General features: G+C 51.0%; 1 protein-coding gene across 7 annotated transcripts in view; it reads right to left on the bottom strand.

Moving 5' to 3' along the window:
- ARHGEF12 (Rho guanine nucleotide exchange factor 12) overlaps positions 1–14,848 on the bottom strand; it is a 79,011-nt gene extending 64,163 nt beyond the window's left edge. Inside the window, exon 1 of one of the 7 annotated variants that reach the window (XM_050715017.1) lies at positions 14,758–14,848. Coding sequence is in view for 4 of the 7 variants with exons in the window: in XM_050715014.1 (XP_050570971.1) it covers positions 12,245–12,276 (32 nt within the window). In the remaining 3 variants the exon portion in view is untranslated. Of the gene's footprint in view, positions 1–11,840; positions 11,924–12,244; positions 12,679–14,757 lie in introns of those variants that run through there. The other 6 variants (XM_050715016.1, XM_050715014.1, XM_035555953.2 and 3 more) reach the window with 6 other exon arrangements.
- Between the last annotated feature and the right edge of the window lie 573 nt (positions 14,849–15,421).

Consider the following 15,421-nt stretch of genomic DNA (forward strand, 5'->3'; position numbering starts at 1 on the left):
TCGCTAAATTCAAATGTGAATCAATGCCAAAGCAGCATACTAAATCAAAGAGGGAGACAAGCAGTTATTGTATAGCTCACATTTTCAAAAGAGAGAAAAATGAGAACAGGGACGTTCCATTTTCCGAGACAAAGTCTACTTCATTCACAGCAAGCTGCTGAACATAGTTGCTAAAATTGTGTTATAATCTAAAGGGATAAAAAACAAGACCAATAACACGGTTTTAGCATTGATAATACCTTGTTATGGAATGCTCTAGAGCAGGAAGTCTTCAGTAATAAATACTTTGAGGCCTAATAAATTCTACCAACTGCTCACTACATACCGAGAACCGGGAAAAGAAAAAAGAGCTTGACTCATTCTTTCCCAGGATCTCCGCAGATCCTTCTCAAATCACTGCAGATTTCATCTCTCCCCAGCTTCATATGACACTACAAACAAAATTTCAGGATAGGAACCACAATTTCAATCCCATAAGTGACAGTCAGCACTGGTTTCTCACTCCTGTATTCCCCATTTGTAGCCTCACGTTTCCAAATTCCGGAAGGAGGGAAAAAAACAAATCGTGAGGCAGCAATACCTGTATTCACAGCCCCAGACTCTGAAAACGCAGAGATCCATTTCCTCAACGCACTACAACCTACGTTCATTCTCCCACTGCTTCAGCACGACAAGGGAAGCACAAGCACTGATGTTTCGAGTTTGCGGTATTTCCAGACATTGTCTATGAGCCAAATCCCAGTTTGCTCTAGCTCCCCCAGAACTAATTTTATTTCAGAGCCCGTCCTATTGACGATTTCTCCTTTGCCCTGAAGCCAGCGCATAATGAGCAGTCTTTTCCAGGGCCCTCCATCTCCCCGGCAGAGCAGAGCATCGTGCCTACAGCGCGCCACCGGAGCCACGCAAGGAGTCAGGAAGAAAATGAAGGTTTGGGATCTCAACAAAAGTTTTACCATTGTAATTACAAGAGTTTTCTTTTCCAAGCCCAAAGCCAGAGCGCTCACGGAGCTCGTTACACCGGTGTAATTACGACGGTGCGTTTCCTCGCCGAGGCAGGACTACACCTTAATGGGGCCTGGGAGGTGATTCATCCGAATTCCTTCATCCTTGCTCACCAGCTGGGCACTGCTGCCGCCGTGCAGACTTCCTGCTTCGACCTCTGGAGGGAGAACAGCCCTACAGCCGAGCAAATCGTAACACAACAACTGCAGTTATTTCTCAGAGAGCATTCGATCAAACATACGGAATTATCACTTCCATTTCAGCAGAGAACGCGGGCACCTTACCTACAGAAACCTGAAAACGCTCGTCCGTCCTACCAGCTACGGCTGAAAGTCATCCGTGCTTGCAAGAAACCGCAGCTCCCTCAGCGTTGGATCAAAGCATGCTCTAAATGCCAATACACAGACCTCCCTCTCCGATTCCCACTATTAGCTGAACACGTTCGCTACCCATCAGCAGTCGCCCATGCTCAAACGCCCTCGTTGGATTAAATGAAATGTCGTGCAGCACCGTAACACGCAGCTGCCATGATTCGGGATCCCACACATGCAAGAAACCAGCGAACGTAAAAACGAAGCGCGGGTCACGCGCAGAACATCAGCGCTCAGCGCACTGCATCGGGAAGGAAAATAACATTTTATATAAATTTTCGAACCGCCTGCAGTAAGGCGATTTCTCCAAGGCGTTTTCTGCCCGGGGTTCCAAAATGGAATATCTGCAACCAGAGCCAGTGCGGCACAGAAAGCACTAGGACGTCAACAGAAGTGCCTTATCTAAGGCAAACATCTCCACATGATGGAAAAGAGAGAGAGGAGGGGGAGAGCAGAGGAGGGGCGCAGCCTTACAAGATGAAATTCATTTGCTACTGGGCATTTCTTCCTGCGCGTTATCATGCGACCGAATTGGGTTGGCTGCCACTGAGACACAGATCCTGGGGCCGCAGCGACAGCCCAAGTGCTCCTCGGTGCCAAAGGGCTGCCCCCCGGCTGGGTTATTCCTGCCAGACTCACGCGGACTGACAGCTATACCCAGCGTGGCCCCAGCTGGAGAGGTGACGGGGACAAAGGGAGGATGCAGCGCTCACGGATCCTCCGAGCGAGCAGCCGATTCAAGAACATTCCCAGCTTTAGCACCACCGAGAAAGCACTCCTTAAAATCCCACAGGAAACAAGCTTTCCATTTTGGGTTCCTGATATTTCAGCAGACTTCTCACTGCCATACAGCTAATCGGTGCGTTTTGAATTTACTGCCACGGCAAACTGATCCGAATACAGCTTTGAGGTGAAGAGATTTCAGACGGATTTAAATAAACAAGGTCCCTGAGCAGGACTGTCCTTGTGTGAAGTGTCCAGAGCCCCTTTGTGCCTGGCCTCACAACTGATTACAAATCCTTTCCCCACCCTTTTTTTAAAGCATCATTTGTATGCTCTTTCTTATTTTTTCCCCTTTAGCTAGCTTTTGAATGTGATTTTTGGGGCCAATCTCGGTTTTGATTTAAGAGATATTTCATTGAGAGGGAGAAGGAAAGGCAGAGGGAGAACCCCAAAATCCCTACACACACTCTAGCATAACACCCATTTTGGGGACAATATATTCCTACTTCCCAACAGAGCTACAGGAAGCAGCACATTTTGGTGCATTAAACTCGCACAAATTTCTGAAGTCACTTGCTGGTCCACCTGATGGAAACCCGTTAGCATTCCGGGAGCACCTTACGGATCCGGAGGAGCCATTTTCCCATCCGCCAGCAGCAGCAGATGGAGCAGGAATTCCAGCACGCCGAGCCAGCGCGACGTTCCTGTCCTTGCAGGAAGCAGGCAGCCTCGCTGAAGCAGCCACGATGATCAAAAAAAAAAAAAAAAAAAAACAGGAGGGGGGAAAGGGGCAGGTCCTTTCCATCTGGCTGAACTCCAGCCAAAAGCGTTCAGGCTTGCAGACAGCCCAAAACTCAAACCTGTTGCAAGGCTGCTTCCTCTCCCCCTCGGCTCCCTCCGAGCTTAATTATCCGCTTCTGCCTGCAAGTGACCCAGGGGCAGGGCTGCGAGCGCCAGCCTCCTCCAGCAAGGCTGCTCCTGACCGTCAAAACAAGGCTGGATCGGCACCCAGCGACTCTCCCCTCCGCCTGGCGCCTGCCAGGCAGCGTTGGTTTATCTGGCGAGCAGGCAGGAGCGCTGCACGCCGCCAGGAAAGAAGTGTTTTCCTGGCCCGAGCCTGCCGTGCTAATACCCCAGCCACAGAGGGGGAGGCAGAAGCGCAGGTGAACAGGTGCAGACACCAGAAAAACACCGTTAATGCCTCCCTGACGAGTGCGAACCCTGATAATAAGCCTGCTAAAAGGAAAAGGGAGAGGAGGTCAAGGTTTGCTATGCAATACGTACAGCTGAAGTTGCACTGGGTAACATCCAAAGCAAACAACACTCCGGAGTTTAAAGCTATCACCAACATTCCTCCATCTTTCCACGCTGGAAGAACAGAAGAGCATGCCTGCTCTATTTTTTTTTTCCTTTTTTCTTTTTTTAAAGTATTCCAGGCTTTTCTTCTCACAGTAACGTCCGTAATGCAAGTGGGCTGAGCATTGCACAGAACTTTGCAGAGCGTAAAACTTGGGATTTCTCAGGGCTATCTGCAGGCTGCTTTGTACTTACCAGCTGCTGAGAGAGGATCCTCACACCGCTACACCACGGCACCTGCCACTGCAGCGACCAGCCCAGATGCAGAACAAACCTCTTCCCAAGCCCGGGTCCGTCCCCAAAGTATCGCGAGGCATTTCCCTTCCCAGTGAAGGTTCCGTATCTCAAGGGCAGAGAAGAAGCCCGTGACAAAGGTGTCCGTGTTACCAGCACCCTGCAGACTTCGGCACCTCCTTGACAGGACCGAGGGAAACCCCACGTGCGCGAATGGCTCTCTCTGCAGCATCCCCGTTCCACCTCCACCAGCCAAAACGATCGAGCTCGTCGGTTTGCTAAGATCCGATCTGCACCCACACGAACCACTTCCGCTGCCGAAACCACAGGGACTACACAGGGCAAACCACAACCTATCATTTTGTGTCTCTCAACATACAGCGAGAACAAATTGCCAACTTGCGAGCTGCAGTTCATCGTTGCGAGATCTCCAAGCTGTCTAAGAACTCTTGTCCTTGACACAGAGGTATCACTCTCAAGCCACCGTTCCCCTTCACCTTCACATGTAGCGAGTTCACATCGTACAAATCCATCCTCTCCTCTCTTTTACAGCTCCTGACTACCCTTCACAAAGTTGTTAGGACGCTGCCTAAGGCAGGTCAGACGGCTACATGCTGTGGATCAGCACGGAAAAACACACTTTTGAGATCTGAGAAGAGCAACTTACTTTTGGCTGAAGTCATCACCTCATTTCGGATAGCGCATAATTATTTTTCAGAGGGTAGAAAGAGCTATCTTATCTGCGCTGCTCAGAAAACCACATTATTTTCCTCTTTGAGAGCCACGTACCAAAAGAATGAGACTAACTACCACCAGCACGGCTCAAATACTGTCGCAGGGGACCGCTGTCACTGCGAGCAGAGCAGTTTCAGAAGGCACGGCAGTACCCTCCTGGAGGAACAGGGGGGTACCCAGGCACCAAACACACCTCCCGGCCTCCCCAGCAGTCAGCAGGGCTGCGCTCCTGGCACCGTTTGTCATTTTTTTTTTGCCTTACGCAGCAGGTCCTGGCCCTTTGCTGCTGGCGTGTGCCTTCAGGAGGCAGCGGCAGGCAGGAAACCTCCCTCGTATCTGGCTGCTGCCACCACCTCTCCCGTTTCTCTCCCTCTCACTCATTTCCTCTTGACTTTCTCATGTCTTACACTGCAGCTTTTTCCTATTTCCTTTTTCTCCGTGCTCATTATAGCTGCTCTCTTTCGATTCTCTCCTTCTCCCCCTTTTCCCGACACTCTCCTGGTGGCTTTAATCTCCCTCCCTGCTCATCAGAATGCCCTCCTGCAGCTGGGCGCATCAGAGGCGGGCGATGGTGCCTCTGTGCCACAGCAGCACCGAGAGGAGCCGCCTCGTCTGATGTGCTGCCAACAAGCTACACCAACAGCCACTATCATAACACGGTAAAAAGACTTGCAAGCAGCCATCAGATCCTTCAGGGAGGCTTGCAGGTTGGAGCTTGTATGTTTATGGGAGGGGTGGACTCCGAATCCTGTACCTCTCCTGGATCAGCCTGGTGCTTTATTCAGATGGGTCTTTTCCTCCAGACCGGGAAATGCTTGCGCAGGTCAATTCAGGTCCCACCGAAGCCTCCCAACGCTCTTCCAGCGCTGCAGCTCACTCAGGACTCCACAAAGAGCACCTGGCTCTTGGCAGGTTGCTGGTTCATGGCGGGAAGGCAGCCGAGCTCTTGGTAACACGATTGCCTGCGATACCACAAAACCGAGGCTCACAGTTTACAAATAAAAGCCAAAGCAGCCTCTCACGTAAACGGGATTACTTGTGCTGCCGCTCAGAGTTTCCAGGAGGAACAGTACGTGGACAAAAAGACAGGTTTCCACCACCACTTCTGAAGACTTCTAATATATATTTCAAGAGCTCAGGAGCAGACAAACCGATCCTAAGTTCCTAACATCAACACTGCAACTTCATTGTAGCCAACAAAAGAGGCCCTTCTGGTCAATTCACACAGCTCGGCCCATCTTTTGGGCAGCTCTCATCCTAAAAACGTCCGTTTTTCTGAACCGCTGAAAAACCGAGACCTAAGCGCACTCCTAGGACAGCGCCTGCCGTCAGCAGGACGTTTGACGGCACCCGGGGAACCAACGTGACAACGACTCAGGTGGATTACAACCGAATTATTTCAAGTACAGGAACTCACATGCTATGCCTTCGGGTCTTTTCCCGTTCACGTATTCGGCCCCGGGAACGACACCATTCATTTGCTTTTCCAGCGCCCGGGCGATTTCACGACGTACCTTCCCAACTGGCATCGCAGAGCCCCACAAGTTTCAGCGTTGTCAAAACAAAGCTTAAAATAGCCCCGCAGATAATTTTCAAGCATTTGCCAACAAATGTAAACAGCATCATTTCTTACTTACCAGACTTCGTTAAACGGTGCAGCTATGCAAGGAAGGGTTCCTGCCCATTGGTCTTAAAAGTCAAACAGACAAAATACTGAAAATACTCAAGAAAAGGATGCAGAAGAATAACAAAGCATAAGCGACGGTTAGGAGACTATTTGTGAATGTCACAGCCTGAACATTGTTTGTTTTGTTTATACTATTTATAATTATGCTTACATTTCAACATAAAATAAGGACACTGCTTTTTCCTGTCATTTTAATGTATTTATTTTAATTAAAAAAAAAAAAAAGTAAACCTTGTTTCTTCCTGCCTTTTTCTAAATGCGTTGTTCCTATTTTGTACGTCTTGGTATCCTGCCTTTATCCTTTGTACATTCTTGCAGGTTTTGTATCCCTTTTCATTCAACCAGTAACTCTGCTACTCCTTCCCTTGTCCTTACGTTGAGACGTTATCCACATACAGGCTCCTGACCCTTAGTTTAATCAAGCTGAGACATGAACTAACATTTCTATTCTTTACACCTAGTAATTACCCAGAACAGGGCCACAGAGTAGAACAGAACACAGGATCACCTAGCTGAAAGCATGCACTCAGGTTTATTTTCTCTTAGTGCTATTGGTATCTCTTACCGGAGCAACATCTAGTTTTCTCCAAGCACGTAAAACATTAGGACTAGAGCGAGTGCAGGAAGAGTGCTTACAGGAATATTTGTGCAGCCTTCCAAATGCTACCAGGAGCATTTTTACCTGCATCTTGGATCACTCAGTCCGCAAACTCCGGGATAATACAAACGGGATGCGTCACTGAGCCTCCCACCAACAATTTCCAGGGGGCAGAAGGAGGTATTAAGTGAGAAATCTGGAGGCTAAAGCCCTGAAAGCAAAAACCTAAGCTTATCTTTCAAGCAGCAGAGCCAACATACTTCCCCGGTGACCCAGAAGGACCACCTAGAGGTTTAAGTGGAGAATTCAGTCTCCAGACCAAGGCAAACACTACTTCTTTGAGACACTTTGCATAACCACGCTGCTGGCCAGGGTGGGGGATGGAGGCTGTAACCCCTGAGAGGAAAGCGATGCCGCCCAGAACTAGGGGGGAAGAAAGAGCTGGTGGCAGAAATCCCAGCGGTTACACACCAAAGCTTCTGGGGAAAGCATCGGAGCCGCAGCAGGCACTGAAAATACTCAGCAAATGGCATTCCCATGAAGTACTTAGAGCACAAATTCACTGAGACCTGCTTCTTGAAACAACCCCAAAAGATCTTGGGATACAGTTATACATAGAGTAACTGGTGCTGGTGTGATCCATGTTCTACGCCACCTTCAGATGAGCTGCCGAATAAGATTCAATGCCTAAATTCAATGCCTAAATCACTGTTTTTACTACGTGATGTATAATAGCTCTGAGAGTAAACACGGAGCAGCAGCACTGAGCACAGTCTTCCAAGCACCAATGAACTTTTATCCTGCATGGGCCGCGCTCATCATCAGCACAGAGGTCAGGTTTACAAAGCTTGGTGTAAGAACACAGACCAACGCCCACCGCGCTCACCAGCCCTAGGTGACTTCTGCTCCAAGGTGCACGTTTCCTACCAGGCATCCCTACAGGCCAGCAGCAGACATCACCAAAGCAAACCGTGATCCCGAAGCACTCCGACCTGCAAATGTTTTTTCCCAGGAAGAAATGGGGAGGCAGAGGCAGCCCAGAGAAGGACGACAGCCACAACATCTATCTGAAGAGCTCAGATTGTCACCAAACCCTTTCTCCAGGCTTTTCCTGCAATCCCCCGTACCCTCTAGGCTTTCCATAATTAGCTCTGCTAAGTACTGCTGCAGCTAAATGAATCGCTCCCTGACTCCTGCGGATCTGGACAAGATTTTTACAAAGTCTAGAATTGAAATAGCCTCCATCTCGGTCCGGTTCCCCATCTACCCATTTGAAACACTAATAAATGCCATAATAGGAGTTGTGTGCAGGGAGAATTATACAATTGGGCTAACAGATGAAATATCATTCCTGCCTCCACCCAAATAATCACGACGCCCACAGCTCTATTCAAAACTAGAAAATCAAGCTCACCTCAACTTCTGTCTCTAGTAAAAACCCTAATAAATTATGCAGCACCAACTGGTAGCGTTCGCTTCTCTCCGAGCCAGTAGTAAACATCACAGACAGCAGCCCCTTCTGACAGCTTCAGTAAAAAAATAAATAAAAAATGAGGTTACGCACAGATGATGTCAACTACCGATTTACAAACATAGTGAAACAGAGAGAAAACAAGAAAATTTACCGTGATGCCTGTTATCAGGGAATCACAGAATGGTTTGGGTTGGGAGGGACCTTAAAGATTATTTAAATGCAACCTGCATGGGCAGGGACACTCACCCCTAAAATCATGCTTTTTAGTCAACAGAAATGGATGTTTCACCGCAGCCCACTTTCCCTAAATAATCTTACAAACTCTCCTAATTAGGAAGGCACAGAGTAATAGCACCTAGCTGCTCAGTGACAGTAAGGTGCGACTTTCTCTGAAGTCCTTACTCTTACCCTGGTGAAGAAAATCAGCTTTCTTCCCCCGCCACGGGGTTAAAGGAGTCCCAATTACCAGGGGACTTACAAACAGCCAAAGACAGCGAAAGTGCATCTCAGCAGATAAGAAACAATTAGGGCCTATTTTAGTACCAAGTGAGGAGCGAATCAGCAATTAAAAGCCTCTCAAGGATAATTACGTGTAAATTCTACCTCTCCTATTTTCCAATCGTAGCAACAGAAACTACAGCAGGGTTATAAATAAAGCTCATCTGATGGGAACCGCACAGGAAGGGTAGGCGGTCTCCCAAAAAGACTCCCCATGAGCAGCGAGAGCATCCCTTCTTTCGGAGGGCTCCAGCAAGCAGAGAGAAACCTCGGCCGAGTCCTGGAGCCGTGCAGTTGCTTCACCCTGCAGCGCGCTTGGAACGGCTACAGGAAGAAAAATACAGTTAGCTACGAGGCAAAAAATATTAATCGCACACAAATGTTTCTTTAGTGTCATAACAGGATACAGCCCAGTTGTGATCATCCTTCAGCGGCCAAGCAGGGCCTGCGAAGGGCTGAGTTTCATCCCGGCCCCGGTACGTCCTTGCAAAGAATAAAAGCCTTATCTCGGCCGGCCATGTGTCGCCTGCCACGCAGAGAGCGACGCCCAGGGCGGCCGCACAGCTCTGCCGCGAGGCAGCGGGGGCACTTTTGGAAGCGTCCCCCTCCCCAAATGGCGACGCTGGGAGCCTGTAACAGCATCCAGCAACAAGGACCCAGCCTGGTGAGAGCAATTAGGAAGGAGCTTGAGGACAAAAATATGTGAATTTGCAGGCTAACGGGCGCAGTTCCCTCCTAAATCCAGAGCTGAAGTGGAGGCGCACGGTCTCACCTGCCTGCTCCAGGTCCCCTCACTGTGCCCATTTTCCTTCAACACTGAAGGCAATCTAGACCAACAGCTCAAGTACAGATGCCCTCCCAAAATCTTACGACGTTAAGCGAGATAAACGCCACCCCAGGAGGCCTCCAAGGAAATACAGGGGAGCTAGGAGAAGAGTAAATTGAGAGGGCGTGAATGTTTACGGACGAAGTGGCAGAGCAATAGGACTGAAGATGAACTGCGTGATATGGTCCACTGGGCACCAGCGTTCTGAAAAGCAGCAGCTGACAAAGTACAAGAACATCCTGAAAGAAAGAAGGGGAAGTAGGTGTCACTGCCTGCGGGTCTGCATCTCCCACAGCAGCATCAGAAGCCACGCAGGACACCACGGCTATCCTGGGCCACCCTCTGCTTGCGTATGTATTCCTAAATTTCACGTATTCCTCAATCTTAAGTACTGCTCCATAAGACAATCCTTTTTTCTGCCAGCACCCTTTGCGTATTTCTCCAAAAGCGGAGAAGCTGACCAGGAAGGGCCCGTGCCAGATGGGCAGACACTAAAATCTGCTGGGAAAAGGAAGAAAACACCATGAGACAAAAAAAAAAAAGTTCCCAATTAATGAAAATCTCATTTATCATCCTGGCTATAGAGCAGCACCAGAAACGGCCATTCCTACAAATTCTTCTCATTTACGCAGACTTCAGTGCCCTGCATGACCTCATCACCAAAGGACACGTGAGGGATAGGACGAGTGCAACCTGGACATCGGGAACGCCAAAGAGCTATCAAAGCACGCGGGATTTCATTTCATTTTCACCTGACGGGCCGCAAAAGGAAGTATTTGCTGTCTTAAGCAGCTATACATATGCAAAAGGCAACTACGTAAAGCTAGCGTGGAGAAAAACGCAGGCCCCTGTTGCCCCATTTTATTCCGAATGCCATTTGGCAGAGGTGCAAGCTGAGTTTTTGGTTTTGTTTTTAAGGCAGTTCCCAACCTGATCGCGCCAAGGAAGGTCACCGGTAAATAAGGAGAGAATTAAACACGTCAGATGACTTGTGCCGTGCGGGTCTAGTGACACCAGGAGCTTGGAGTTTATTTATATTGCACCTGCTTTGCATTCCAAGCCTGAGAGCGGGACCTAAAGAGGCAACACGGAGGTTTCCTGGGCACAATGGGAACCCACGCCTGCCCCCACCATCCTGCGAGCATTAAAAAAATCCTCGGCATTAAAAGTTACCTGAACCAAAACCCTAACGGGACACCGAACAGAAACAGGCACTCCACACAACCGAAAGCATCAGAAGAGAGACTTTTCTCTTTTTTTGGTCTCTGCTACAGTTTTAATTTGGCTGTTCCAATTCAATAATGGAAAATATTTTGTTTTTCCTAACAAGCAAATGTAACTCCACGTCCTCGTGCTTCCCCCCCATGCAACACAACTGCTTGTTCGTATGAAAATCCTGCTGTTCCTTCTGATATCTTGCAACCTGCCCTAAGATATACGCTCTTAAGTACAAAGCAAACCCACTGAAACATCACCTTTTCACTGTCACTGTCTCGCCTGATGCAGAAAAGAGTCCTGCGACTCAAGAGTATCTGTAGTGTTCATACAAATACACTGCAAACAGAAAAAAAAAAAAAAAAAAAGAAATAGCGAACTGAAACAGCAAGGAGCCCTGCAGCCCCAGGCAGCAACAACTTCACCTCCTCTGCTGGTACAAAAATATTACGCAGTTCAGCTCAAAGTCTCGCTGCTCTGAGAACAGCACAGAAACAAACACCGGCTCGATGCGGCTCCTCGCTGTCCTGGAGCGCTGCTCAACCACTGCAAAAAGGCCCAGGTGTAAACGTGAATTACGCCTGCTCTTTTCTGCCCACACCTGGGATCTCCGAGGGATCTCAGGCACCCAGAGGCATCATCCCTGTCCCTGCCCTGCTTTACCTCCTGTGTCAGAGCTGCTTGCGTTGGTCGTGCAAGGCCTGAGAGGCGAGGCCTTCATCTCACACACACTTGCACCTTAACCAGCAAACAGGCACAGTAACGAAAAACGCAATAAAATCCACAATAAAAGAGAAGCTGGGTTTGCTTGCAAGCATCAAAACAAGCTATTTTTCCTGCTCACCAAAAAAAAGAATAAATCTAAAATTCCATCTCAAAAGCACGTAAGGGGTTTCCTACTGGATTTTTTTTTTTCCCCTCAACATATAAAATATATTTTTTCACCTGCCTCGGCAGCATCCAAGCAGAAGAATCCCAGCCTGCTAACGAAATGCACGTGGCAGCACCTGCAGAGGAGCCCAGAGGCCCGAGCAGGTATCTCAGGCAGGAAAAATCTGGCTGCTACGGTCGTGCAGCCACCAGCACCACTCCTGCTCGGCGACTGCTCCTCCTGCCCTCACCTGATGTGACCTCCGTGCAAGGCTAGGGCGCTTGACCTGCCGAGAAGCAAGCGTGTCCTCGACTCAGCTTTTGAGCTCGAGGCTTCAGCCGTACCCTAAACTCGTGCTGCTTTTCCTGCTTTACTTGGCGCAGGAGCGGTTCCCCTGGGTTTTCCTACCAGCACCGCGCTGGCCTGGGAGCGGAACGAGAAGCCCTGGCAGGCGTGAAAGCAGTTGGACTTGAAATTCTCCAAAGTTAACCCCGGCGCCTTGACAGTCAGCCACCCCAGGTACGTGCTGATTCTGATTCCCAGAAATATGATTTAATCCCGATTTTCTCATCCCGTCACCGAAGTCAAAACGGGGAGGACGCGAGCCCCAAGGCAGAGCCTAAACTTCATAAAAAGAACTTATTTCATACTGACCTGTCCGTGATTGTGGACTGTGTGCCACTCATTGGAGCCTTTGGCAAGAAGTCGTATTATCCACTTTACATTTTACTCTTACTGCAGGAATATTATCGAGGCTTGGCCCCCCACACGCACCGAGGTTCAGGCTCCAGCCTCGCTCCAGAAGAGGCATGCACGGAGAAATTCAGTTCAAGGGCAGGGAAAAAGAAAAAAGAAAAAAGAAAAAAATCCCAAACTCTTCTTGCAGTCACTCAGAATATCCAGACCACGGAAGTGGAGGGGGGGGGGGGGGGAGGTTGTTTAAGGAAAAATTCCAAAAAATAATAATAATAAAGCTGTTCCCCTAGGTGCCCCCAGAGATGGGAAGGGGGGGGGGGGGGGGGGGAAAGGGTCTGCAGAGCGAGGAAATCTTCAGGGGAGCAGATCCTCGGTGGTCCTAGGGCAGGGTGCAGGGGGCTGAGCCCAGGGGAGGCCTGGGGGGGGGGGGGGGGGGGAGGCCGCCGGCCCTGCCGCCTCCCCGCGGGGTGCCCCCTCCCCGCCGCTGGTTTGGGGGATTTTTTTTTTTTTTTTTTAAGGGTTTTTCTTCTCCCCCCCCTTCTTATCTCCCGACGGCTGCCGGTGTCCTTGGGGTCGCCGAGACGAAACCGGGTGCCATGTCCCCGTTCCCCGCCCCGTCCCGTCCCCCCCGCCCGCCGGCTCGCCCGTTTAGGGGAGGGGGGCGGGCGGGTGGGAGCTGCTGTCCGGCTGTCTGTCCGTCCGGCCGTCCGTCCGGCTGCCTGTCCTCAGGCCCGGGGCTCCATGCCCGGCCTCGCCGCTTGTCCCAAGCCGGAGCGATGAGGGGAGAAAGAAGCGGAGGGGAGGGGGGGGGGGGAGTCGAGGCCCGGCCTCCCCCAGCCCAAGGCAGGGAGCTCGGCTCCCTTCGTGGCCTCTACCCGCGGGGAGGCCCCGGCCCTGCCTCGGGCACGGCGCGGCGGGGCAAAGTCCTGCTGCGAGAGGAGCTGCTGCCGCTGCTGCCGCTGCTGCTGCTGCTGCTGCCTCCTCCTCTTCCTCCTCCTCCTCTTCCTCCTCCTCCTCCTCCCGGTTCCGGCCCGGCCCCGCTGCTGCCGGGCGGGAGCGGAGCCTCCCGGTGGAGGCCGAAGCGAGCCGGGCCTCCCCTGGCCTCCGGGAGGGGGGGGGGGGGGGGGGGGGGGGCTCAGCCTCCGGCCGCAGCGCTCCTCCCCGCCCCTCCGGCCGGATCCTTCCGCCGGCGCTGCGCTCCGCCCCGCCCGGGCCCTCTCCTCCTCTTCCTCCTCCTCCTCTTCCTCCACCTCCTCCTTCTCCTCCTCCTTCCCCCTGGAGCCGGGGATGCGCGGTGTGGAAAATGTGGCACGGAGAGGCAGCGGGCAGGAGGGGGCGAGGGGAAAGAGCGAGGGCAGGAGCTCACCCCCACAGCCTCCACAGCCCTTATCTGCATCTCCCGTGTACCCTTCATCCCTCTGTATCTCCCTGTCACAGCCTCCACTGCCCCTCTCTGCGTCCCCCCTGTCCCCTCCATCCCCTCATACCCCTCCATCGCAGCCTCCACAGCCCCTATCTGCATCCCCCTGTACCCTCCTTCACCCGTACCCCTCCATCCCCGCACACCCACAACAAGTCTCCTCAGGATCTCTTCTCACAGCTGAGGAGATCAAAAACCCAAGACCAGCGTGATGGCCGCCCCCTGGCACACCCTGGGCCTGCTCCCGCTCCCCCAGCGCTTTGGGCGAGCAGCCCACGTGCTACCACACCGAATAAATGCAGAATATTCGGACAGCAGCACCTCAAAACGCACGGGTGGGGCACAGCTCCCAGCAGAAATGTGTCCGTGTCAATATATGGCTGTAGTTCCTTGGTGCTTACACCACATACAACAAATCCCCCACCAGAAATGTGTCCATGTCAATATATGGATGTAGTTCCTTGGTGCTTACACCACATACAACAAATCCATCGGGAGCAGCGTCTGTCTCGATGCCACGAGCGTTTAAACAGCACGGCTTGTTTGGGACACTGGATGTAAGGCAAACTGATAACAGACCAGACGCCAAGCTTGAGGTTCATTACCTAATCCCCAAATCTGTTGCCAACACGAGGGGATAGATGAGCTTTCAGGCAGGCACTCTTGCTCTCAAACACCTAGGGTAAGTGCGTCCATACGCCAGAAGCTCGTGAACCTCCCAAGCCACCGAGCCTCGCGTGGCCAGGAACTGAAGGCAGTGACCACCAGATGTGAAATGGAGGGGACGGCTCCACGTGGCACCCCTGCCTGGCCTCCCAGAGCCGAGAACTTGGGCAAGGCCCTGGAGCTGAGGCTCACGTCAGCCTCTCCTACTAGATGCCAACAACAGGCCAAAATGGGAATGATCCCAATCATGTAGGCCACCTTCCTTCTCTTTAATTAACCTTACCTCTCCACACACTTCTTCAAAGCCAGGCACTGGACTTGGAAAAAGCCTGGAAAAGAGGGGTTTTTGGGGAGGGAGGAGCAGACGTGCCAGTAAGCACCATACCTTGCTCCAAGGCGCTCGCGGGACCCCGACGTGGAGCTGCTTCCTCGTGCGGAGAAGTGAGCGGGAATCAGGAAGCCCGGGCGCTCTTTGATAGTCTGATGAATTTGTTGTTTTGAAGAAGTTCGGCGCAAAGAGGGGAAGCGTGGGATGAAATCATTTTCTAGATGGTACTTGACATAGACACGCAGAACTTTTACGCTTCCTCTTTTGGTTTCCTTTTGGGGAAGACAGAGGCTTGAAAAAAGAAAAAGAGGGGGGTGCGAGTCGTGCACCCGCAGCCGCCTCCAACACTGCAGCAGCATGCAACACACTGCTCGGTGTTAATGGAGTGCCTAAATATCTCTGTTTATCCATCTGTATTTATCATATATTTCCTTATTGCATTCTTTATTGCACCTTCTCTGCAGTAAGTCCCTCCCTGCCTTTATCACAGGGAACATGTAGTACTGTGCCTTGAGAGAGAGAAAGGCTCTTGGGAGACCTCTTATTTCATGACAGGCCCAGCGTTTGCGTATTAGGCCTTGATGATTTTTTATTACTTTAATTATATTTTATTGTGCATGACAAAATAATGACAATAACAATTAGCTGGAGGAAATCCTAAGGAAAAAAAAAAGGAAGGAGTAGGAAGCATCTTCAGCTGCAGTAAAAGGACATAAAACTC

The sequence above is a fragment of the Cygnus atratus genome, chromosome 22 (genome assembly GCF_013377495.2).
Source record: "Cygnus atratus isolate AKBS03 ecotype Queensland, Australia chromosome 22, CAtr_DNAZoo_HiC_assembly, whole genome shotgun sequence".
Lineage (NCBI taxonomy): Eukaryota > Metazoa > Chordata > Aves > Anseriformes > Anatidae > Cygnus > Cygnus atratus.